Source organism: Macrotis lagotis, chromosome 4 (genome assembly GCF_037893015.1).
Source record: "Macrotis lagotis isolate mMagLag1 chromosome 4, bilby.v1.9.chrom.fasta, whole genome shotgun sequence".
NCBI classification, from domain to species: Eukaryota; Metazoa; Chordata; class Mammalia; order Peramelemorphia; family Peramelidae; genus Macrotis; species Macrotis lagotis.
Window position 1 is genome coordinate 203,662,528 of NC_133661.1, and position 25,516 is coordinate 203,688,043.

Below are 25,516 nucleotides of genomic sequence, written 5' to 3' on the forward strand. Positions count from 1 at the left end.
TAATTTTAGATGATTAAGAAAAATAATAAAGTCTCACTTTCCTAAGTTTAAACAATCTAGAAAACAATGAATCAAGTTCAATATTTGCTTACATTGAAAATTTAACAAATGGCTCTCACAAGGTAGTCTGAGGTGGTTCTAGCATATTCATGAATTCAAGTGTTCCAATTCCTAGGCCTGTGGTGTTCCAATTCCTAGGCCTGTGGTGTTCCAATTCCTAGGTCTATAGATATTTCGCTAAATAATAACAAATTCACCTTTAGTTGGTTCTATTTATATCTGTTAAATTACATGAAAATATTATTTGTATTATGCATTTAATATTTAATAAATTTCATTTAGTAAATGCATTTAAATAAAATATACTTTATCAGTTACACATTTCTACTTTTTTATTTTGGAAAGAGTTCTACAGTTACTTTTATTCATTAGTCTTGCAAATTTTACTGATATAAACAGCAATTTAATAGCAAAAAGTCTAAGGTCATTTATTGCAAGATAATAATGCCAGAGATGGAATTTAAGAACCCAAATCTTTTGGCAGCCAAGTTTATTCCAAATCACTGATTTAATCAGGAACATGGAAGTAAGGGGGGGAGGAAGAGTAAAGAGTCGCCAATTAAAATCCCTATAGCTAGATTTACCAATTTGAGGGGTATCAGAATGTAATACTAATTCAAAGAACATTCCCCTCTATATATCCCTAAATTTAAAAAGAATATCATTATTCGAGGGCAACTTAGGTGGCGCAGTGGACAGAATACCAGTCCTAGAGTCAGGAGCATCTGAGTTCAAAGTGTCACATAATGATTACCTAGCTGTGTGACCTTGGCAAGTCACTTTAATCCCACTGCCTTAAATAAATAAAAATTATTTTAAAAAAGAAAAGAGTATCATTACTCATTGACCCTAAATTCAAGCATATGCATCTGACCTGCAGAGCTCAAAAGACATATATAAGAAGAGGACTCTTCAAAGACAATAGACACATGGCAAAGAAATAATACTCTTTTAAATAGTGTTAGCATGAGGAGGCAGCTAGATGTCACAATGGATAGAGCACCAGCCCTGGAGTCTTGAGTTTAAATTTGGCTCAGACACTTAATAATTACCTAACTGTGAGACTTCGGGGAAGTCACAACTCCATTGCCTTGTAAAATCCCCCCGCCCCCAAATGTTATCATATTTGAGAAATTCTTTAATGGTATTGGTAACTCTTCAAATCATCATTTTTTCCAAATTACAGTATTATTTGGCAGTCTAACAAGAATTGTCATATGATGTTAATACAAGTGCACTGCATTAATTGTAGCTGGCTATGCTTTTATGTCAACTGTTCAACTTGGGATATACCAATAAGTAACAGATGAATATAATTTTTAAGTACACTAACATATGATATTTATAACAAATACAGTCTAGCTAAAATTAGTCATTTAATCAATAATGAAATCCAAAGGGGGGAAAAAAATCAAAACCTATTTCCCAACAGTGAGAATGACAACCTCTGAGAAAAGCAAATCAGGACTTTCATCATCATCAAAAATGTAGAATCAGAAAAAAAAAATCAGTTTGTCACAACAGGGGCTTTCTTACTAGTCCAATTTGACAATAGAATGATTCACAGAAAATATACTGTCAAATTAAAAAATTGCCTAGAAATATATTTTTAGAAATCCAAACATATTTAAAATAAAAAGAAATCTAAGTTTATTAGCTAATTTAGGAGCATGTTTGAGAGACTGCGAGTATAGTATCTATTATTAATCAACAAAAGTGATTAGTTACATTGCTCAAATATCTATTTTTATTACTGAAAAATTATCTGATCTGCTAATACTTTTTCCCTCTAAACTCACTTTCAGGTGTGCATGCAAGAAAAACATAAAAAAAGCACATTTGAATTTACTAGCTTCATTCCCATATATCTTATTTTGTTCTTGCACTAACAGAAACAGTCTGTGAAAGAGAAAAATCAACAAAAATCAAATGATGTATCAAAAGATAATTCTGTCCAAAGATGCATTAAGAATTAAAATCCAGCCAAGCCTGAAACAGGGGGACCTCTGCTCTCCATCAAGAAGAAGCTTTCACAGAAAATCCAACCAATAAAGGCATTCTTCCTCTTGTCCTAATTACATTGTTAACCTTGTTCTGAGTATTCCAGAGTCTCTGACATGATTCACAACTGCTCACGAACTGCCCACAGTGGACAGAAAGTGCTAATTTGCAAGTTTACCATTACATTCTTTAAAATAAAAATGGGTTCAATAAAAGATTTTCAAACAATGTGACTTGTGACATAAAATAAACATTTGAGGGAATATTTCATTATTAGTTTCTTTAAAAAATAAAGGGAACTAAAAAAGTAAGTGGAAGTACTTTGGCACTAAAACTGGAATAAAAAAATAATGAGGGGGTGGCCAGGTGGTGCAGTGGACAGAGCACCAGCCCTGGAGTCATGAGTACCTGAGTTCAAATCCAGCCTCAGACACTCAATAATTACCTAGCTGTGTGGCCTTGGGCAAGCCACTAAACCCCATTGCCTTGAAAAAACCTAAAAAAACAAAGAGAGAGAGAAAAAATAATGGGAAAGTTTCTATTTGATTCTTTTTTCACAAGATGATTAATATGGATATATGGATATATGTTTAACATAGTAAAACTATATAACCTATATTAGATCACTTTCAGGAAGGGGGAAGAGGGCAGGAAAGAGAGGTAGGGAGAAAAATGTGAACTCAAACCTTTACAAAAAAGTGACTGTTGAAAACTATCTTTGCCTGTAGTTGGAAGAAAATAAATAAAATTATTTAATAACCAAAAAAATAAGGGGAAAGATACAATTTCCTCTTTGAGGTCTCCACAGTGAAGAGAAACACATTGCTCTGTTTGACAACTTTCTGGGGTGACAGCTGTCCAAACTGCCAGCCACACAACACATAAAGCTCACTGTCTCACATCACAAATATCAGAAACCAACAAACTCCTCCAGGATTCTAGCTGACAAAGACTCTCACCGGCTTGATGTCTCGGTGTAAAAAGCCCACGGAATGAATGCTCTCGATGGACTCCAGGATCTGTTTACCCAGTCGCAGGGTCGTGCTAATGGTGAATGTTCCCCGGGATTGACTACGACGAAGATCAGCCAGATTACGACCCTGAAGTAACCAAAGACACAGATTCAAATGAGACACCAAAATTACAGATGACAAGATAAGACTTGGAAATTATTCATTTACCATTTAAAAAAACACTGTTTAATATTAGTGTCAAGAGTTGTACCCAAACATTGACTATCTCATTCAAGAACAGAGATTTCCTTAAAACAATGTCTCAGATGTTTCTGGTCAATTTATAGCCAGCCAAAGTTCTTGAGCATTTCAATTTTCTGAGACACCATTTTCCCCTTTATCTTTGATGTCCCACAAGGTATTGAAAACTCCTGTCTATTCAAAGAGAATATGATATATTTCAGAGCATTAATACTGTTACTATTCTCTAATATCTATTTCCAAAGATGCTAACAAAATGCTTTGAATGAAGTCATCTTTCTATTAGTCACACCAATGGAAGAGAACACTGGATATAGATAAAAAAATGATAAAAGAGCTCACCTGGGGTAGGGGGGTCATGACACTGGCCCTGGAGTCAGGAGTATTTTGAGCTCAAAACCGGCCTCAGACACTTAATAATTACCTAGCTGTGTGGCCCTGGGCAAGTCACTTAACCCCATTTGCCTCACAAAAGAAAACTAAAAAAAAAAAAAAAGGATTGCGAGTCTTTCATTATTATGTATGCATAGAACTTTGAAAAACCTGAACTGTGGCTTAAAAATTAGTCTTCAGATTTTTGCATCTTTGCATTTAAGAAATATTAAATAATATAGTAGATCTATTTATTCAATTATTTTTCTGTTGTGTCCAATTCTTCACGGTCCCCTTTGGGGTTTTCTTGGCAAAGATACTAGAACGTGTTGCCATCTCCTTCTCCAGCTCATTTTACAGATGAGAAAACTAAAGAAAACAGGGTTAGGTGATTTGCCATGGGTCACACAGCTAGTCAGTGCTGAGGACAGATTTGAACTCAAGATGGGTCTTTTCAACCCAGCACTCTAATGCAACACCTTGTTGTCCACTGTATCTATAGAACTAGGTTTTCTAATCTTCTGAACTATACCTTTTCAACTGATTTTTCCTCATTTATTAAATGATGTGACTGGACTAGATGAACTCACGGGTACCTTCAGGTCTAAACAAGTCATCCTATCGTCCTTCCCTTAAAAGTTCAATATTTTAATTAATGCTATAGCTGAGGAAACTGAGGTTCAAAGAGATTAAGTGACTTGTCAAATGGGCAGGAAATGGCAAGCTAGGATTCAAAGTCAGGTCCTGTGACTCACCTATATAATAGGCTTCATCTATTACAGAGTTGTTATGAGGATATTAGGTAATAAGTTCAATGTTTTTTTTTCCTGTGCCTCTGTGTCATACCAGCCAAGACTAAAGACTGAGCACCAGTTTCTATCTCTGACAGTGTAATCAATGAGTAATTTGTAAAATCCAGCCAGGGCTAAAACAGGGAGACCTCAGCTTGCCCAATGTTTGTAACAATAAACCCCAAATTCAACTAGCATTTAAGTTCTTACTAAGAGTTAAGTTTCAGGGATATCAAATGAAAAATGACATGTGTTACTTGGTGGAGTTTATCATCGGACTTAGTATATATAAATATAAAGCAGAATGTAACAGGATTAAAACAGAGTCCCAAGGAGAGACATCCAGTCAAGATGGCAGAGAGAAGACAGACAACTGTACTAAGTGCTCTTAGGTCCCCCTCAAAAATAACATGAAAGAAACCAAACTGCTAGTATCATAAATGAAAAAGGTGAAATCACCACCAATGAGTAGGAAAGTAAAGTAATAATTTGGAATTATTTTGCCCAACTCTAGGCCAATAAATTTGGCAATCTAAGTGAAATGGATGAATATTTACAAAAATATAAGTTGCCCAGATTAAATCCCTAGCTCACAAAAAGAAATTCAAAAAGCCATTACTGAACTCCCTAAGAAGAAAATCTCCAGGGCCATATGGATTCACAAGTGAACTCTATCAAACATTTAAGGAACAACTGGTTCTAATTCTATATAAACTCTTTGAAAAAAATAGATGAAGATGGAACTCTGCCTAACTTTTCTCTGACACCAATATGGTGCTGATACCTAAACCAGGAAAAGTTAAAATAGAGAAAGAAAATTATAGACCTATCTCCCTGATGACTATAGATGAAAACTCTTAAATAAAATCTTAACACAGACAGAGACAAGATGGCAGCAGGAGAAGAGCCTCTCCTAGATGCTCTATTTATAATATTTCAAAAATCTTAAAATTATGACTCTAACTAAATTTTCAAGAGACAGAACCCACAGAAAGATGCAGTGAGACAATTCTCCAGCCCAAGGTAACCTGGAAAAATAGTGGAAAAACTGTTCCATAGGGTTAGAGGGGTAGTCCCTGCCAGAGTGAAGAAACTTCAGCCTCCCAGGAACAGCCCCGGGGCACCTGGGAGCTGTGGCTTCCAGCAGCAAAAGCAGTTTCCTGACCTGCACCCCAGGGAGAACCAAACACAACCTGGAAGATCAGCAGGGACCTCTGTCGGAATGAGAGTGAAGTCCAGGCTGTGAGCATGGGCTGTGTACTTGGCATGGGCACAGCACTCAGCGTGGCCAGCAGGTCAGATCCAGGAAACGGAGGCAGGCCAGAGTCACCAAGCAGGAGCCTCTAGGCAGCAGCACCCTGAGTGCTCAGCCCACCGAAGGTAAGAGACATTTCCAAGGTCTGTCCTCTGTACCTGAAACAGGACTCTGGGGCTCTGACCACATTCAGATCTTGATTGCAGTCTAGGCCCCCCACAGAAAAGGGACCTCTCCCTCTTAGCCCCAGGGCAGAGGGATGTGCTTGTGATCATTCACAGACCAGGAGAGCAGTCAGAGTCTCACACACTGAGGTCCTTGTGGGAGTGTCCCAATAAAACTCAAAAACTGAGGAAGCACCCCAAAATCAGGCACAGGCTGGAGAAATGGGTAAACACAGAAAAAAAGGAACTTGCCATTGACAAATACTTTATTTTTAGGGGTTTTTTTTTGCAAGGCAAATGGGGTTAAGTGGCTTGCCCAAGTCTACACAGCTAACTAATTATTAAGTGTCTGAGACCGGATTTGAAGCTGACTCCTGACTCCAAGGCCAGTACCTTATCCACTATACCACCTAGCTGCCCCCGACAAATACTTTCTCTATGATCCTAAGGAGGATGAAAATACTCAATCTGAAGATAAGGAAGTACAAGATTCTAAATCTAAAGACTCCAAGAAAAATGGAAGTTGGCCTTAGGCTATGACAGAGCTCAAAAAAGATTTTGAAAAATCAAGTAAAGGAGACAAAAGAAAAATTGGGAAAAGAAATGAGAGAGCTGTAGGAAAAACATGAAAACAAAGTCAGCAGCTCAGTCAAAGAGATCCAAAAAAAAATGCTGAAGAAAATAACATGTTAAAAACCAGCTTAGGTCAAATGGATAAAACAGTTCAAAAAGTTATTAAGGAGAAGAATGCTTTAAAAAGCAGAATTGGCCAGATGGAAAAGAAGATAAGAAAGATCTCTGAGGAAAACAAATCCTTCAGATGTAGAATGGAGCTAAAGGAAGCTGACGACTTTATGAGAAATCACAACACAATACTTCAACACCAAAAGAATGAAAAATTAGAAGAAAATGTGAAACATATCTCATTGAAAAAACAATGGATCTGGAAAACAGATTCAGGAAAGATAATTTAAAAATTATTGGGATACCTGAAAGTCGTGATCAGGAAAAGAGCCTTGACCTCAATTTTAAAGAATTCCTACAGGAAAATTGCCCTGATATCCTAGAAGCAGTGGGCAAAATAGAAATTGAGAGAATCCACCAAACTCCCACAGGAAAAGACTGAAAAAATAAAAAAAATAAAATCGTAGCAAAATGATTACAACAAGTTATCACTAGGATAATACATTATGATCAAGTAGGATTTATCCCAGGAATGCAGGGTTGGTTCAATATTAGGAAAACTGTTAGTATAATTAATTGTATTAATAACAAACCTATCAGAAATTGTATGATTATATCAATTTATGCTGAAAAAGCTTAAGACAAAATATAGCACCCATTCCTAATAAAAACACTAGAGAGTATAGGAATAAATGCATTTTTCCATAGAATAATAAGCAGTATCTATCTGAAACCATCAACAAGCATTATATTCAATGGGAAGAGGCTAGAGGCATTGCCAATAAGATCAGGGGTGGAAACAACATTTATCACCACTACTTTTCAATATAGTATTAGAAATGTTAGCTTCAGTAATAAGAGAAGAAAAAGAAATTCAAGTAAGAGACAAAACTCTCATTCTGTGCAGATGACACAATACTATACCAAGAGAATCCCCAAAAATCATCTATAAAACTACAGAAATAATTAGCAATTTTAGCAAAGTCATAGGATATAAAATAAACCCTCATAAAACCTCCACATTATGGGGCAGCTAGGTGGTGCAGTGGATAGAGCACTGGCCCTGGAATCAGGAGTACCTGAGTTCAAATCCAGCCTCAGACACTTGATAATTACCTAGCTGTGTGGCCTTGGGCAAGCCACTTAACCCCATTGCCTTGCAAAAAAAAATAAAAATAAAAATAAACAAACCAACAAATAAATAAATCCTCCACATTTCTATATATGACAAGCAAGATACAGCAGAAAGAGCTAGAAAGAGAAATCCCATTCAAAGTAACATCAGACAATATAAAATACCTGGGAGTCTACCTGCCAAGGCAAACTCAAAAACCTTTTGAAAACAATTACAAAACACTTCTCACGCAAATAAAATCAGATTTAAATAACTAGGCAAACATTGACTGCTCATGGATAGGTAGAGCTAATATAATAAAAATAACAATTCTATCAAAACCAAATTACCTGTTTAGTGCCCTACCAATAAAAATTCCAAAAAATTATTTAAATTAGTTAGAAAAAGTAGTAAGTAAATTCATATGGAGAAATAAAAAGTCAAGAATTTCCAGGGATTCAAGGGGGAAAAAATGCAAAAGAAATTGGCTTAGTCTTACCAGATCTAAAATTATATTATAAAGCATCAGTCATCAAAACTGTCTGGTATTGGCTAAGAAAGAGAGTGGTGGATCAGTGGAATAGATTACATGCAACAGCAGGAAATGATTATAGTAATCCGCTGTTTGATAAACCCAAAGAGTTCAGCTATTATGATAAAAACTCTTTCTTCAATAAAAACTGTTGGGAAAATTAGAAGTTAGTATGGAAGAAACTTGGATTAGACAAACATCTCACACCCTATACCAAGATAAGATCAAAATAGATACTGGATTTAGACATAAAAAACAGTATTATAAGCAAACTAGAAGATCAAGGAATTGCTTACTTGTCAGATCTATGGAAAAGGAATCCATTCATGATCAAGGAAGAGATGAAGAATATCATTAAAAACAAACTAGACAATTTTGATTACATTTAATTAAAAAGCTTCTGCATGGACAAAACCATTGTAACCAAGATCAAAAGAAATGTAGTAAATTGGGAAACAATTTTTACAACATATTTCTGACAAAGGACTCATTTCTAAAATACACAGAGAACTGAGTCAAATTTTCAAAAGAACAAGCCATTCCCCATTTGACAAATGGTCAAAGTATATCCAAAGGCAATTTACAAATGAGGAAATCAAAGTGATCCATAGACATATGAAAAATTGTTCTAATCACTACTTATTAGAGAAATGCAAATTAAAGCTTCTCTGAGGTACCACCTCACACCTCTCAGAATGGCCAATATGACCAGAAAGGAGAATGTTCAATATTGGAAGGGATGTGAGAAATCTGGGACACTAATGCATTGGTAGTGGAGCTGTGAACTCATCCAACCTTTCTGGAGAGCACTTTGGAATTACACCCAAAGGGCAACAAAAAACGTGCATACCCTTTGATCCAGCAATACCACTACTGGGTCTATTCCCTGAAGAGATGATGAAAAAAGGGTAAAAACATCACTTGTACAAAAATATTCATGGCAGCCCTGTTTGTGGTGGCAAACAATTGGAAATTAAGTGAATATCCTTCAATTGAGGAATGGCTTAACAAACTGTGGTATATGTATGCCATGGAACACTACTGTTCTATTAGAAACCAGGAGGGATGGGAATTCAGGGAAGCCTGGAAGGATTTGCATGAACTAATGCTGAGTGAGATGAGCAGAACCAGAAAAACACTATACACCATAACAGCAACATGGGGGTGATGATCAATCTTGATGGACTTGCTCATTCCATCAGTGGAACAATCAGGGACAATTTTTGGCTATCTGCGATGGAGAATACCATCTCTATCCAGAGAAAGAATTGTGAAATTTGAACAAAGGCCAAAGACTATTACCTTCAATTTAGGGGGGGAAAAACATTATCTTATTATGTAATTTTGCTATCTCTTATACTTTATTTTTCTTCCTTAAGGATATGATTTCTCTCTCATCACATTCAACTGAGATCAATGTATACCATGGAAACAATGTAAAAACTAACAGAATGCCTCCTGTGGGGGGTGGGGGGAGGGAAGCAAGAATAGGGGGAAAATTGCAAAACTCAAAATAAAAAAAATCTTTCTAAATAAAAAAAGTAAAAGACCCCAACCAAAGTCCTCTAAGAAAATCTGAGAAGGAAGAAATCATTTTCAGCTGGGAGATCAACAAAGGTCCTGTGGAGGTGGTAGCAGTAGACTGAAGGTTTAAAGGAAGAAGAATATTTCAATAGGTCAGTATTCCAGGCATGGAAATAGACTAGATGAATACACAGAGCTGGGAGAGCACAGGAAAAAAATCAATGAATATCTCAATAATGAGTAATTTGGCTAGAATATAGAGTCCACCAAGTGGAACAACAGAAAGAAAAGCTGGGAAAATTTGCTGGAACCAAGTTTTGAAGGGTATTAAGTGACAAGGTAAGATACTTTGTACTTTACCCTAAAGGCATGGATACCCACATTACTCAGCAAAAAATTAAAATTTTTAAACTTTTCCTTAATCCCTTATTGAATCTGTAATACTCCCTTTTTCAAGTAGTAAGTTTACAAAATGACTACCCATTAGTAAAAAAATCATTTATTTGTCCTATTTTTTTCATGGTAGCATTTTAGTTCCAGGGTTCTACGATTTAGTAAATTTAACCTAGATAAATACTTCATCATTCTGTCAACCCTGACCTTTTCTTCCTCTCAATTAACTTTACAAATTAAATAATATCTTCTCTCTTAGTCTCTGCTTCCTTGGACAATTGAGTTTTCTCTCTATCTTCTCCAACTCCACTATATTTCTGAAGTATAGCTACCATAAAAACATACAGTATTGGGGCAGCCAGGTAGTGCAGTGGATAGAGCACCAGCCCTGGAGTCAGGAGGATCTGAGTTCAAATGTGGCCTCAGACACTTAATAATTGCCTAGCTGTGTGACCTTGGGCAAGTCACTTAACCCCATTGCCTTAAAAAAATGAAAAAAACCCATAAAGTATTGTTACAAATGTAAACATCTCAAAGTTACATCAAGAGGTACAGGAATATTTAGGGGGCTTTTTTGCCCATTACCTTTACCAGCGAAGTCTAAGACTTTATTGACTTTTGTCACTATAGTAACAGTGGACAAACAATATACACTGAGCATTAGAGACCTCAAAGGAAAAGTATGGTTTGGTGGAAAGGAAATGGGCTAGGAGTTGGGAGATTTTTCTAGTAATGATTTTATTACTAACTAGCTATTGATGTTAGACAAATCATTTGGCCTTTCTGTGCCCTTCTTTCTTCATCTGTAAAATAGTACATAATCTTTTTTTTGTTGTTGTTTTGTTTGTGGAGTCAAGCAGGGTTAAGGATATTGCACAGCTTTTATGTGTTTCAGGATCTCCTTACTGTAGTACTAGTGCTCTAACCATTGTGAAACCTAGCCACCCCAATAATCCTTGCTTAACCTATTACATGTTATGAAAATATTGTGAGGTAACAGGAGCAAACCTGCAAAAACAAGTTAACAATAATATATCCATGCAAGATGTCAGTGTTTTTTATCTATTTCTCCTTTAGTTCTGGCCACTTAAGGGGGGGGATGGTTAGGGAAGAAGGAATGTAAAAAGGTGCTGGTCAATATGTGAATTTTATCACTCTACCCCACCAGGAAATAATTTTCTTCTTGAGTCCAACTCTTTTAATCCCTCTTTAACTCTAAGATACATTCCAAACAATGGGTGCTCAATAAATGCTGGCTAACTAAAAATTAAATCTGTCAACCAGTAACTATTGTATTTTCTACCCAAGCTGTATTTTATACCTTTCCCTAATATCCTCAAAGTCACCCTGTGAATTAGGACCAATATTCTCTTCTTTTCAAAAGTCTTTATCATTTCACAACAAATACATTTTCATTATCCATTCCCCTTGAGAAATCCAACCATCACTCACTCAGACTGAATTTCCCCACTGACAAATTTGTACTTTTTCTGAGCTATACTCAATATTTAAAACATCTTTTCCCCCCCTCCTAGAGCAATGAGTTTTTTTGAAGTGTCCTTAAAATCCTAACTCACAACTGGAATTACATTTCAAACACACACACACACACACACACACACACACACACACACACACACACACACTCTTAATCTTATATTACCTATTTCACCAATTCTCCACCAATAATTTGGGTACTTAAGCACTTTAAAGAGGAGGCATTCTTGCTAAGTTGTGATATAATTCATTTGATGTTTGTCCTTCATTGCTGAAGAGGACCAGGACATCAGGGAGATGATGCACATGAATTGGAGTTGAGTGAGGAGGGTGTATGTGCAGTCACCAGCCTCACTTTCTTATCTGAAGTCATCTAGGTCCAGTGGCCAGATATGATTCAGGATGACCGGAGATGGTCCCTGGATGCAAGACAATCATGGTCAAGTGACTTTCCCAGGTCACACAGTTAGAGTCAAGTGTCTGACTCCATCTAGTTGCCCTGTAACACATCTGGGGTTTTGTCAACCCACTTGAAATAAAAACATGTTAGGTGTTTACTATCTGCTAAGCACTGTGCTATGGACTGTTCAACTTCTGATCCAAAAGAATGAAAGAATTCTCCAAGAGAATGGCTTGAATGTCTGTATAGAAGAGAGATTTATCTATGGATGGACAAATGGCAGTACCATGGAAATTTCCACCCTACACATATACATACCAGTATATTCCAACGAGTTCATGGGCATGTCAGACTACAAAGAATATTACAAAACACTGATTTATTCCAAATTGTAGCATATAAATACCAGAACATAATACAAGTTTGTAACAACAGGTGCATATATTTCATTCACTCAATAAAAACTTGTTAATTTCTCCTTATGTGCTAGAACTCTTGTCAAGTACTAAGGATACAAATATAACAATATAGTCTGTGCTCTCCTAGAGCTACTATTATGTTAATTTATTTCAGCTCATACTTAAGTGAAGCATTATTTCAGTGTTTGATTAAGTATTAGTTCATGTGTCCTGAAATCAGGGCTATTTGTTTCTGTTGTCCACTGAAGTTTATAAACTTCCAGCATGAGAAAAGGTCTGCATCTACTAACTTGTTTTATACAATACTCACTTCAGCATCATGGGTAGCACATGGGCATATCTTTAAGTCAACATTCAAAGAGTGCATGAACTGTGAGATATATCTATTGTATATATTATGAAAAACATTCCTGAAAAGTTGTAGGCAAAATCAAACATCTGTAAAACCAAATCTAACTAATATTTTAAATGCAAGATAACAACTATCTAATGGAATTAATAAATGAATATTAAATCATCTCCTAATTTATCTTTTATTGAATATATGGAGTTTCATATCAAAACCATCATAAAACTCTGACATGGCATTAGTAATTTGTTCACAACTTTTTATTATCAATGTCAGATCCTTCTTAGTATCCTTAATCAAAATTGAAAGAGATTTTAAAAGCTTTTTAAAACCTACCTGCAATTGCATCACCACATAATTGAACCGATCATTCCTCCCACAGCCAATAAATCTGCAAACATGGTCTTTGCCTGGGTTAAAAAAAAAAAAAAAGGTGAAAAATGTTTTTCAAGTAACTTTTCAAAAATTCTAGGGCCAGCTAGGTGGCGCAATGGAGAGAGCACCAGCCCTTAAGTCAGCAGTACCTGGGTTCAAATCCAGCTGTGTGGCCTTGGGCAAGCCCACTTAACCCCATTTGCCTTGCAAAAACCTTAAAAAGAAAAAGAAAAATCCTAATAATTTGCTCTTATGTATTTTAATAATTAATTTTATAGGATCAATCTTTATCTCAATCAAATGTGTAGGTTTAAAGATTGATCCAGATCAGTTTATACTCTATGCAAGGAGAAATACATTGAAACTCAATTAAGAAATTGAAAGGAGATGTTAATTTTTAAAAATGTTACCAAAATTGTTGTACAGAGGAAAGTATAGTAGACCGAAGATCAAGAGATATGAGTTCCCAGTTCTGCATCTAAGTACTTTTATGGCCTTGGATAAATCAGCGTCTTCCATCTTCTACTATGAAATGAAATGATGATACTAGGTAATTTCCATAGTGCCTTTCAAATCTAAAATTCTATGATTTTATTTTGAACCATTTCCTTAAAAAAGGAGAGTGAAAATATCCAAAAGATACAGGATAAAAAAAATATAAAAAGCAAAAAGGACTCAATTGGTTAAGCAATTATTTTACTCAACTTTAAAACAGTTGACATTTGTGCCTATTCTATCTGATATTTACTATTATCATGAACATTGTCAATGCTGAGTTATACTACTTAACAAAAACTTACTCCATTTACATGTGGAAGATTCAGTTAAAACTCATGTAATCCAAGATGAGAAATATAATTATAATCAATAAACATTTTGATTTAAAGAATTTAACTCATATCACTTAAAATTCATTTGAGTAAATACTTTCAACTTTCTTCAAGAAAAGTTTGACAAGCTGCAAAATTTATGAATAGTATTTCATATTGCTTCCTATTATTTTTTTTTTGGTTTTTGCAAGGCAAATGGGGTTAAGTGGCTTGCCCAAGGCCACACAGCTAGGTAATTATTAAGCGTCTGAGACCGGATTTGAACTCAGGTACTCCTGACTCCAGGGCCGGTGCTCTATCCACTACGACACCTAGCCACCCCCTATTATTTTTTTCTTACAAATAAGAGGACCATTTAAAGTTCATATTTCATCTACAAACTAGGTAATATAGGCATCCACATGGTTACAAGCTGTTAATAGTATCTTTGAATAACTCATGTAAATTTATAATAAAAGAGTGGCTAATGGATCTAACCTTCTCCCTTTCCTGATAGACATAGTTTCCTTTATTTTTCTTTTTCTATGGAGGGATGATTTTCTCCTCTAGTTTTCAGTCTATAGATAGGCATCTGAGTATAATGTTTATGTTACAAAGATTTTTTCCAATCATCTAAAGACAGAAGATCAATTTCATATTTCTTGATTTGACAAATAATTAGTTTTAGAATTGAATTGAGAAGAAACAAGAATAGACGAAAACTTCATATTGCTTATGCTGAAATATTTTCATCTGATATCTATTTTTGTAAGGATACTTAAAGGCTTACTATACTTTATGCTAAAATACTTCAGATCACTTATTGATATCAAATCCTATTCTCAGAAGACTAAATAAACTGTAAATGTAATCTTTTGCTCTTTAGTGGAGGTTGGGCATGGTGTAGAGAGAGACATTATAAATAAAGAAGAATTCAATTGGGCATCTTCACACCTATAGTAAATGCTTAATGAGGTTTCAGCTTACATATTTATGGTTCATTTTACTATTCTAATAGTTTGGATATATACAATTCATCAGATATATATTACTACTGTCTTTTACTATATAAATAATTCAATGAAAGTATCCAATTGATGCTACAATAAACAATGTTATAGTAGCAAATCAAACTTCCAGAATAAACAAAAATTATCTTGAAGAAATTCCTTGGATGGCAATTCCATATTTATACATATATATGTGTGTGTATATGTATATATGTCCTATAAATATCATACTCTTGAGGAGGAGAAAAGGGGCATGAGTGCTGTCCCAAAATTATCAATGTACAATAAGTATTTATTGAACTAAATTTTCTATTATTGGTTCCATTCTTGTAGGCTTTCTTTAAGAACTGATCACCTGGGGTGGCTAGGTAGCGCAGTGGATAGAGCACCGGCCCTGGAGTCAGAAGTACCTGAGTTCAAATCCGGCCTCAGACGCTTGATAATAACCTAGCTGTGTGGCCTTGGGCAAGCCATTTAACCCCATTTGCCTTGCAAAAACCTAAAACTTAAAAAAAAAAAGAACTGATCAACTGATCACCAAGGACATTATATACCAAGTTGTGTTATGGCACTTGCATGTTTGTGTGTGTGTATGTGGAGAGAGAGAGGGAGGGAGGGAGGGAGGGAGGGAGGGAGGGAGAGAGAGAGAGAGAGAGAGAGAGAGAGAGAGAGAGAGAGAGAGAGAGAGAGAGTGAGTTAGTTTACTTCAATAAAATTTGATATTCTGTTATGGATAGGACAAGACATCATAGCTTTTGTTACCTCAGAGTAAACAGAAGAGTTTACTCCTCTATCTATTATTACTATATACATATATATTATGCAAAATTAATAATACTGTTTTTTCTAAAATGGAGATCATTACTGAAACATCTATCATTTCTAATAAGAGGTGATCTTTGTCTCTATTTGTCATTGAACCAAGTTCCTTTAAATCTTGAAATCTCTTTCCTGCATAAGTACAACAATCAGACATAATTTTGGAGTATCTGCGAGTATCTTTCTCTACATCCAGAGAAAAAGAAAAGAGAAATCTCTTTCCTAAAGTGGTTAATGATTAATGTGAATTCACCACCACCAACTCAGGTTAAAGTGCTTGATCTAGGTTTAGGATTATTTGATTGATGAGGACGTTAGTGCTTGTGAGGTCCCTATTGATGAAAGTCATAAAGTGGATTCCTTAAGCAGTAAAAGCCATGAATAATGGTGGTTTCTTAATAAAAATCTCTATCAGTGAAAGCCATGAAAATTATAAACCAAACGAAAAGTAAGCTGAAAGAATGCACACTGACCAGGACACAACCAAGACGAGACTGGCATATATGTTCGTCCACAAATTTGCATACCTGGAATTTATAGATGAGCAGATTACTACAGCACCCAGAAGTCTAGGACCTGACGCCAGAGTTGAGCAGAAGAAACACAAAATATCAGCCAATCTGCACTAAGATACCCTACAGCTCCTCCTTCCTTTGTCTGATCTCTAAATTGCTATGGGGCTTTTCTGGGGGAGGAGGGGGTATTTTTATAGTTTGACAGTTGCCTGAAACTGCCCCGATGTCAGTAACCCACTTTGATTATTAAACTACTTAAATGACAGCCTCTTTCTTTAATATCAGGTTGGACTCCTTGTTTGAGGGAGCCTTGAATATCCCTCTACAGGTGATTATCAGGCAAGATAGTGGTGTTCAATTTTTTAGTTGCTTTTTACCAAGGACAACTTTTTGCTGGTAAGTTACAGTGAAAGTCAGGTGATGACGACAATGGCACAATCCACGTGGAGCATTTTATGATATCTTTTAGTGCCCAAGCCACAGATATATAAACTATTCAATGTGACACAATTCAGTCTTACATAGTATAAAAACTACCATTTTGTGAAGTGTTTAAAAGTGTCCTCTCAAGGAGCAGCTAGGTGATGCAGTGGATAGCGCACTGGAATCAGGAGTACCTGAGTTCAAATCTGACCTCAGATACTTAACAATTGTGTAGCTGTGTGACCTTGAGCAAGTCACTTAACCCCATTACCACAAATAAATAGATAGATAGATAGATAGATAGATAGATGAGGTTTTTTGAGAAGTGTCCTCTCAAGTTAAAAAAAAAAAAACTGGAAGAGTAAGACAGCTCTAATAATGGAAGAGGGCTTACCTTGCTCAGAATTACCATCCAATTTTTTTTTCTCAAGTCCTGCAGAATTACTGCCCTTACTGAGTAATCTTTCTCTAGAGCTAATGGGAAATCACTGAGATACAGTAATACCCTGTCATGGTTGATTTTCATTTAATCTGGGACTTCACTAATTGAAAGGTAGCTATGTATAGACAGGATCACACATCTGAGACTGCTGCTACTTTTCTTCAGTGACCAGAGGCCATGAGCCTTCAAGATAGACAATAAACTTGCCTTTGCTACAGACTATGTCTTAGTCAAATTTTAACTATTTATCAAAGAAATATATAGTAGTTTTGTCCCAGATCTATAAATGTCAGTAGTCTTATGCTACAAATAAATGACTAATGTGGGGAGTAGGGCAACTAGGTGGTGCAGTGGATAGAGCACCAGCCCTGGAGTCAGGAGTACCTGAGCTTAAATCCAGCCTCAGAAGCTTAAATTACCTAGATTACCTAGCTGTGTGACCTTGGGCAAGCCACTTTACCCCAATGCCTTGTTTAAAAAAAAATACAAAACCTAATGTAGGGGGTGGAACCAAGATGGCAGAGTAAATTCCCAGAAGCTTTCCCCCAGAACACTCCAAATGCCTTAAAATTATGATTAAACCAAATTCTAGAGTGGTGGAACCCACAGAAAGACTGAGCGAAACAATTTTCTGGCCCAAGACAACTTGAAAGATCCATAGGAAAGGTCTGTTCCACTGGAAAGGGCTACAGAATAGCCTGGACCACACCAGAACAAACTAACTCCAGTCTTCTAGGAACAGCCCTGGGAGAGCCTGGGTCCTTGAGGGCACTTGGGTCTGTGGCATTAATGAACACAGATCCTAGGCCAGCACAAGTCTCAGCACTGCCTAGGGTGGGAATCTAAGGAGTCATCTAGCAGTTGCTTCCAAAGTGCTCAGTCCATGGACAGTAAGGGGATTGAGGGAGACTGCAAAGGTCTCTTTGCTATCCCTGGGACAGGACTCTGTTGCTTTGTCCATACTCAGATCCAGGTCACAGACTGGGGCCCCATACAGCCATGACAAAAAGGGGAACCCTCCTCAAAGCTCCAGGGCAGAGGGGAGTACTTGTGATCATTCACAGACCACACTCTGGCACAGGCAGGAGAGCAGTGAGAGCCTCTCACAAAATCTTAAGGGAATTGAGGTCCCTCCCAAAAACCATCAAGAGTTAGGCAAAGTATGTCCTCCACCCTGGAAGCAGAGTTCTACCTTACAAAGAGTTAAAATCAGGTCACAGGCTGGGGAAATGAGCCAAAAACAGAAAAAAAGAATCTCACTATAGACAATTACCATGGAAGATCAAAATACATACTCAGAAGAATGCAAAGTCAAAGCTTCTGTATCCAAAGCCTCCAAGAAAAATGGGAATTGGTCTCAGGCTATGGAAGAGCTCAAAAAGGGAAGGAAAAATGAGAGCCATGGAAGAAAATCATGAAAAGCCAAGTCAACACCTTCTTGAAGAAGAACAAAAAAAATACTGAAGAAAATAACATCTTAAAAACCAGTTTAGGTCAAAAGGAAAAAAAAGCAGTTGAAAAGGTCAATGAAGAGAATATCTTAAAAAGCAGAACTGTACATGATGGAAAAGGATATAAAAACATTCTCTGAAGAAAATAACTCTTTCAAATGAAGAATGAAGATAAGGGAAGTTTATGACTTTGTGAAAATTAAGAAACAAAACAAAATCAAAAGAATGAAAAACTAGAAGAAAGTGTGAAATAGCTAACTGGAAAAACAACTGACCTAAAATATATCTAGCAGAGATAATTTTAAAATTATTAGGCTATCTGAAAGTCATTAGCAGGAAAAGAGCCTAGATATCATTTTAAAAGAAAATTTCCAGGAAAATTGCTCTGATATCCTAGAAGCAGAGAATAAAATAGAAATTGAGAGAATCCACTGATCACCATTTGAAAAGGATCCCAAAATAAAAACTTACAGGAATATTATAGTCAAATTCCAGAACTCCTAAGTCAAAGAGAAAATATTATAAGCAGATAGAAAAAATAATTCAAATACTGTGGAGTTACAAAAAGGATTACAAAGGATTTAAGAGCATCTATATTAAGGGCTCATAGGGCTTGGAATATGATAACCAAAAAGGTGAAAGAGCATGGATTACAACTGAGAATCAATTACCCAGTAAAACTGAACATTCTCTTTAGAGGAAAAGAAGAACATTTAATGAAATAGGGGACTTTAAAACTTTCCTGTTGAAGTGACCAGAGCTGAACAGAAGTTCTGATCTTCAAGTACAAGACTCATGTGAAGCATAGAAAGAATGGATGGGAGGGGCAAATTATGAGGGATTTAATGTTCAACTGCTTGTATTCATGCATGGGAAGATGATACTGATAACTCATGTGAATCTTCTCATTTATTAGGGCAGTTAGAAGAACATATATAGGAAAGACACAGAAGGGAGCCGAATATGAAGGTATAATACATTATAAAGATGGAGTCAATGAACAAGAAAGAAATGTACTCAAAGAAAAGGAAAGAAGAGGCTGAATAGGCTAAGATATTTCATGTAAAAGAGGCAAGAAAATGCTTTTGCAATGGAGTGGAATGGGGTGAAGGTGAGGGGGAATGAGTGAGCCTTCATTCTTTTTTTTTCTTTTTTGCAAGGCAGTGGGGTTAAGTGACTTGCCCAAGGTCATACAGCTAGGTGATTATTAAGTGTCTGAGGCTGGATTTGAATTCAGGTCCTCCTGACTCTAGGGCCTATGCTCTATCAGCTGCCCTGAGCCTTCATTCTCACTTGAAGTGGCTCTGAGAGGAAATTACATGCACACTCAATAGGGTACAGAAATCTATCTTACCCTAGAGGAAAAATGTGAGAGGAAAGGGCTAAGAGAAAAAGGCATAGGTGGAGGGGAGGGATAAAGAACAGGATGAAAGGAGAGAGAGAATAGAATAAATGGAAGCAGGGAAGAACAAGATGGAGGGAAATACAGCAAGCAATAGCAATGGTGGGGAAAAAGTATTGAAATAAATTCTTTACTGGACTTGTGATAAAGAATGCAATCCATCCCAGAGTCAATGGTATCTGAACATAGAATGAAGTCGATTTTCTTTCCTTTCACTTTATTTTTTTTTTTTGAGGTTTCTATCTTTGGGGGAGGAGGGGAGGATTATGTTTACTTTTACAACAAAACAACTGAAGTACTATGAAAATAAATGTATGTATAAACAAAAAATGGCTAATATAAAGGATATCATGAATAATAATTAAACTGATGCAAAAATACTGTTAAAGGATGGACAGAACCAGTATTAAATAAATAAAAGAATACAAATTGCCCAGATTAGGAGTACTATATGAAAAAACTGCTAGAAAAACTGGAAAATAATTTGGAAGAAATTAATAATTTGGAGATATTATATCATATATAACAAAAGCTCAAAATGGCTATGTGACCTAAATATAAAATGTCACATCACTCCCCCCAAAAATTCACACACATGTAAATATGAGAATGAAAAGGAAGTCCTTTCACAATTATGAATGAGGAATTCTTAGAAAAGAGAAAAAGCTGATTATGAAATATAAAATAAATAATTATAATTACATTAAAAACTTGTAAAAAAATCAATTAAGTTAGAATAAGAAGAGAAGTTGTTGCATGGGAGGGGGAACTCTTTATATAGATAAGGGTCTGGTGTCCATCATAGAGCTAAATATATGTATAGATAAGATTTTTGGTGGATTTTTTTTGCAAGTCAATGGGGTTAAGTGACTTACTCAAGGTCACAAAGCTAAGTAAATATTAAGTATCTGAGGCCAGATTTAAAATCAAGTCCCCTGGGCTTCAGGGCAGGTAACTCTATCTTCTGTGTCACCAAGCTGTGACCCCCACATATATTTTATATATATTATACACATAAGTGTGTATGTTTGTGTGTTGATCTATATACAAATATATAAGAGAAAAAAAATCTTGAACAAGTTTATATAGTCAAAGGATGTTAATGCAAAGTTATCAGAAGAAAAACAAAGTAATCCTAAAACTCACTAATTTAAAATACTAATTAAATCTCATGCTCATCAAGGAAACAAAGATGTTAAAAATAAAAATTATAGGGCGGCTAGGTGGTGCAGTGGATAGAGCACTGGCCTTGGAGTCAGGAGTACCTGAATTCAAATCCGGCCTCAGACACTTAATAATTACCTAGCTATGTGGCCTTGGGCAAGCCACTTAACCCCAATGCCTTGAAAAATCTAAAAAAAAAAAAAAATTATAAATGTCAAAGAAACTATTTGAAAACAGGCATACAAATCTATTGTTTATAGAACTGTCACTAAATGTCACAAATTACTGACTTGAAAAGAACCTCAAGTAGTTATCTATTCCAACTCACCTGGAAAAAGAGATCCTATTCATTACAGCATACTAAGTGGTTATTCAACCTCTTTGGGAAACCATTAAGAAGGAATTCACTGCTTCCAGAGGCAATGCTTTAAATTTCTAGAAAGTTCTAACTGTTGAGTCTGAATCTGTCTCTGAAATTTTTACCATTATTACAGGTTCTTCCCTCTGAGACAAAACAGTACAAGTCTAATCTTTCTAACACAGAAATTCTCTTTAAACGTTTGAAGACAGTTAACTTATCCGCTGTCCTACTCCAAGTCTTCTCTTTCCTGAACAAAAACTAATGAACAAACTATTATATGAACTTAAAAAGAGAAGTGTTGTGCTCATAGAAATGATATTGAAATTTTTTTAACATATTTGAGATTAATGTGAACTGATTTGCAGTGAAACAAGCAAAACCAAAAGAGCAATTTACACAACAACCATATTAATGTACAAAAAAAAAAAAAACCCAAACACTGAAAGATATCAGATCTCTAATCCATGCAATAACCAATCAGGAATTCAGAAGACTGACATGAGACAGTTCCCTTTAGGCGAGAAAGAGAATAAAAGGACAAAATGAGGCATATGTTGTTAGGCACAGCTAATGTATTCATTTGTTTTATTTTGCTTAACTATACTTTATTTCAAGGAAGGCTTCTATGGGGAAAAGAGAAAAAGGAGGAGTGAAAGACAGTTTTGCAATATAATAGCACTGTTTCTTAAAATGAATAAAACAATTATTTATTTTTAAATTTCATGACAAGTTACCAGAAATGGCAAGTAGACCAGTCTGGCAAAAATAAGAGTATGTAGAGGGGGCAGAGCCAAGATGGTGACAAGAGAGGATCATCTCTTAGGTGCTCTCTCTTAAAACTTATAAGCTAAGGACTCTAAAATTTTCGAGAGACAGAACCCACAGAGGGATCCAGTGAGGGAGTTCTCCAGCCCAAAGTAACCTGGAAAAGAGTGGAAAGGCTCTGCTCCCCAGGGGTGGAGGGGTGGCCCGCCAGACAGAAGGAACCTCAGCCTCCCGGAGGCAGCCCCAGGGCGCTGGGAACAGCAGCTGACAGCAGCAAGGGCAGTTTCCTGACCTACACCCCAGGGAGCACTGGGCACAACTTGGGGGGATCAGCAGGGGTACCTCTGCCAGAGCAAGCACATGAAGCCCGGCCCTCAGGGCACACAGGGAGCAGCCCAGATTCAGGAACCAGAAGCAGGGAACCGGTAAGCAGGAGCCCTGAGCCAAGGGAGAGGCACAGAGAGAGACTGCCCAGCTCTGTCCTCTGTCCTCTGTCCCTGGAACAGGACTCTGGGGTTCTGACCACATTCAGATTCTGATGGCAGTCTAGGGCCCCCATAGAACAGCAGCCCCCTCCCCCACCTCAGCCCCCTGGAAGAGGGGTACACTTAATTGTCATTCATAGACCAGGAGGGAAGACAGAGCCTCACACATGGAGATCCTTGTGGGGGGGGGGTGTCCCACTAATACTCAAAAGCTCAGGAAACACCCCAAAACCTGGCTCAGGCTGGGAGAATGAGTAAGTAGAGAAAAAAAGAGGGACATCATTGAGAAATACTTTGCCTGTGATCCCAAGAAGGATCAAAACACTCAATCTGAAGATGAGGAAGCACAAGTTCCTGCATCTAAAGACTCCAAGAAAGACAGAAATTGGGCTCAGGCATGACAGAGCTCAAAAGACTTTGAAAATCAAGTGAGGGAGATAGAAGAAAAATTAGGAAAAGAAATGAGAGAAATGCACGAAAAACATGAAAAACAAGTCAGCAGCTTAGTCAAGGAGATCCAGAAAAATGCTGAAGAAAATAACATGTTAAAAACTAGCTTAGGTCAAATGGATAAAACAGTAGAAAGTTATTGAGAAGAAGAATGCTTTAAAAAGCAAAATTGGCTAGATGGAAAAGGAGATAAGAAAGCTCTCTGAGGAAAACAAATCCTTCAGACAAAGAATGGAACTGAGGGAGGTTGCTGATTTTACAAGAAATCAGGACACAATACTTCAAAAAGAATGAAAAATTAGAAGAAAATGTGAAACATCTCACTGAAAAAAAATAACTGATATGGAAAACAGATTTAGGAAAGATAATTTCAAAATTATTGGAATACCTGAAAGTCATGATCAGGAAAAGAGCCTTGACATCATTTTCAAAGAATTACTACAGGAACACTGCCCTGATATCCTAGAAGCAGAGGGCAAAATAGAAATGGAGAGAATCCACTGATCCCCCCAAGAAAGAGATCCAAAAAAAAAAAAAAACCAACCCCCAGGAATATAATAGCCAAGTTCTAGAACTCCCAAGTCAAAGAGAAAATATTATAAGCATCCATAAGGACACAATTCAAACACTGTGGAGCTGCAGTCAGGATCACACAGGACTTAGCAGCGACTACATTAAAAGCTCATAGGGCTTGGACTATAATATTCCAGAAGGCAAAAGAACTTGGAATGCAACTGAGAATCAACTACCTAGCAAAACTAAACATCCTCTTCCAGGTAAAAAGATGGACTTTCAATGAACCAGGGCAATTTCAAATGTTCCTGTTGGAATGGCCAGAGCTGAACAGAAGGTTTGATCTTCAAATATAGGACTCAGGTGAAGCATAGAGAGTGGAAGAGAAGGGGAAAGTATGAAAGACTTAATGATGCTGAGCTACATGTATTCCTGTATAGAAAATGATACTGATAATACTCATATGAACCTTCTCACTTAATAGAGCAGGTAGAAGGAGCTTTTATAGATGAAGCACAGGAGAAAGCTGAATTTGAAGATTATATTGTGGTGTAAAAATGGAGCCAATAGATAAAAGGAAAATGTAATGGGAGAAAGAAAAGGAGAGGAGGACTAGGCTAAGATATTTCATATAAGATTTTTTCTTTATTACAATAAGCTATTGCAGTGATACGGAAGGGGGGTAGACAAAGGGGAATAAGGAAATCTTTGCTCTCATCAGAGATGGCTAGGAGAGGAAACAGCATAGATACTCAATGGGGTATAGACATATGGAGTAAGAAGGAGAGAAGGGGGACAGGGGGAAGGGGGGAGATGTGAATGATGGCGAAGAGGATGGACCATGGGGGAGAGTGGTCAGATATAACACATTTTCTTTTGTACTTCTTGCAAGGGGCTGGGATCAGGCGGCCTGTCCGGGACCATAGGGCCAGGTGGATGCTGGGCCTAAGGGGCAGTATGTGGGCCCAGGGCCAGGGATCTGTCTGCTGCACCACTCAGCTACCTTACAGCAGAGACAGAGTGAAAGGAGAGAGAGAATATAGTACATGTTAGTGGAAAAGTACGAATGGAGGGAGTTGTGATAAGCAATGGCAACGGTGGAAAAATATGGAAGTAACTTTTGTGATGGACTTACCATAAAGAATGTGATCGTGGGGCGGCTAGGTGGCACAGTGGATAAAGTGCCGGCCCTGGAGTCAGGAGTACCTGAGTTCAAATCCCATCTCACAGACATGTAATAATTACCTAGCTGTGTGGCCTTGGGCAAGCCACTTAACCCCGTTTGCCTTGCAAAAAAAAACAAAAAAAATAAAATAAAATAAAATAAAATAAAGAAAGTTAAAAAAAATAAAATAAAGAATGTGATCCACCCACAACAGAGCTGGTGGTGTTGGAACACAGACTGAAGTACAGTTTTTATAATAATAATAACTATTATTATTATTATTATTATTATTATTATTATTATTATTATTATTATCTTTTGGGGGGAGGTTGCAGGGCAAATGGGGCTGGGTGGCCTGCCTGGGGCTACGCAGCTGGGTGATTGTTGGTTGTCTGAGGCAAGATTTGGACCTGGGTGCTCCTGGTTCAAGGGCCAGTGCTCTGTCCGCCACCCAGCTGTCCCTACTACTACTACTACTATTATTATTATTACTACTACTATTGTATTTTATTTTGGGTCTTTTTTATTTTTGCAGGGCAATGGGGTTGGGGTGGCTTGCATGGGGTCACACAGCTAGGTGACTGTTGGGTGTATGGGG

The 25,516-nt window shown here is 36.8% G+C and overlaps 1 protein-coding gene across 7 annotated transcripts in view; it reads right to left on the reverse strand.

Annotated features, from left to right (window-relative positions):
* Window positions 1–25,516, reverse strand: part of TTBK2 (tau tubulin kinase 2) — a 242,175-nt gene that overhangs the window by 132,016 nt on the left and 84,643 nt on the right. For 4 of the 7 annotated variants that reach the window (XM_074235218.1, XM_074235212.1, XM_074235213.1 and 1 more), the window contains 2 exons: window positions 13,106–13,179; window positions 3,021–3,161 (listed from right to left, as the gene is read on the reverse strand). In XM_074235218.1, the coding sequence (XP_074091319.1) occupies window positions 3,021–3,161; window positions 13,106–13,179 (215 nt within the window). Of the gene's footprint in view, window positions 1–3,020; window positions 3,162–13,105; window positions 13,180–13,293; window positions 13,371–15,318; window positions 15,469–16,309; window positions 16,359–25,516 lie in introns of those variants that run through there. The other 3 variants (XM_074235215.1, XM_074235216.1, XM_074235217.1) reach the window with 3 other exon arrangements.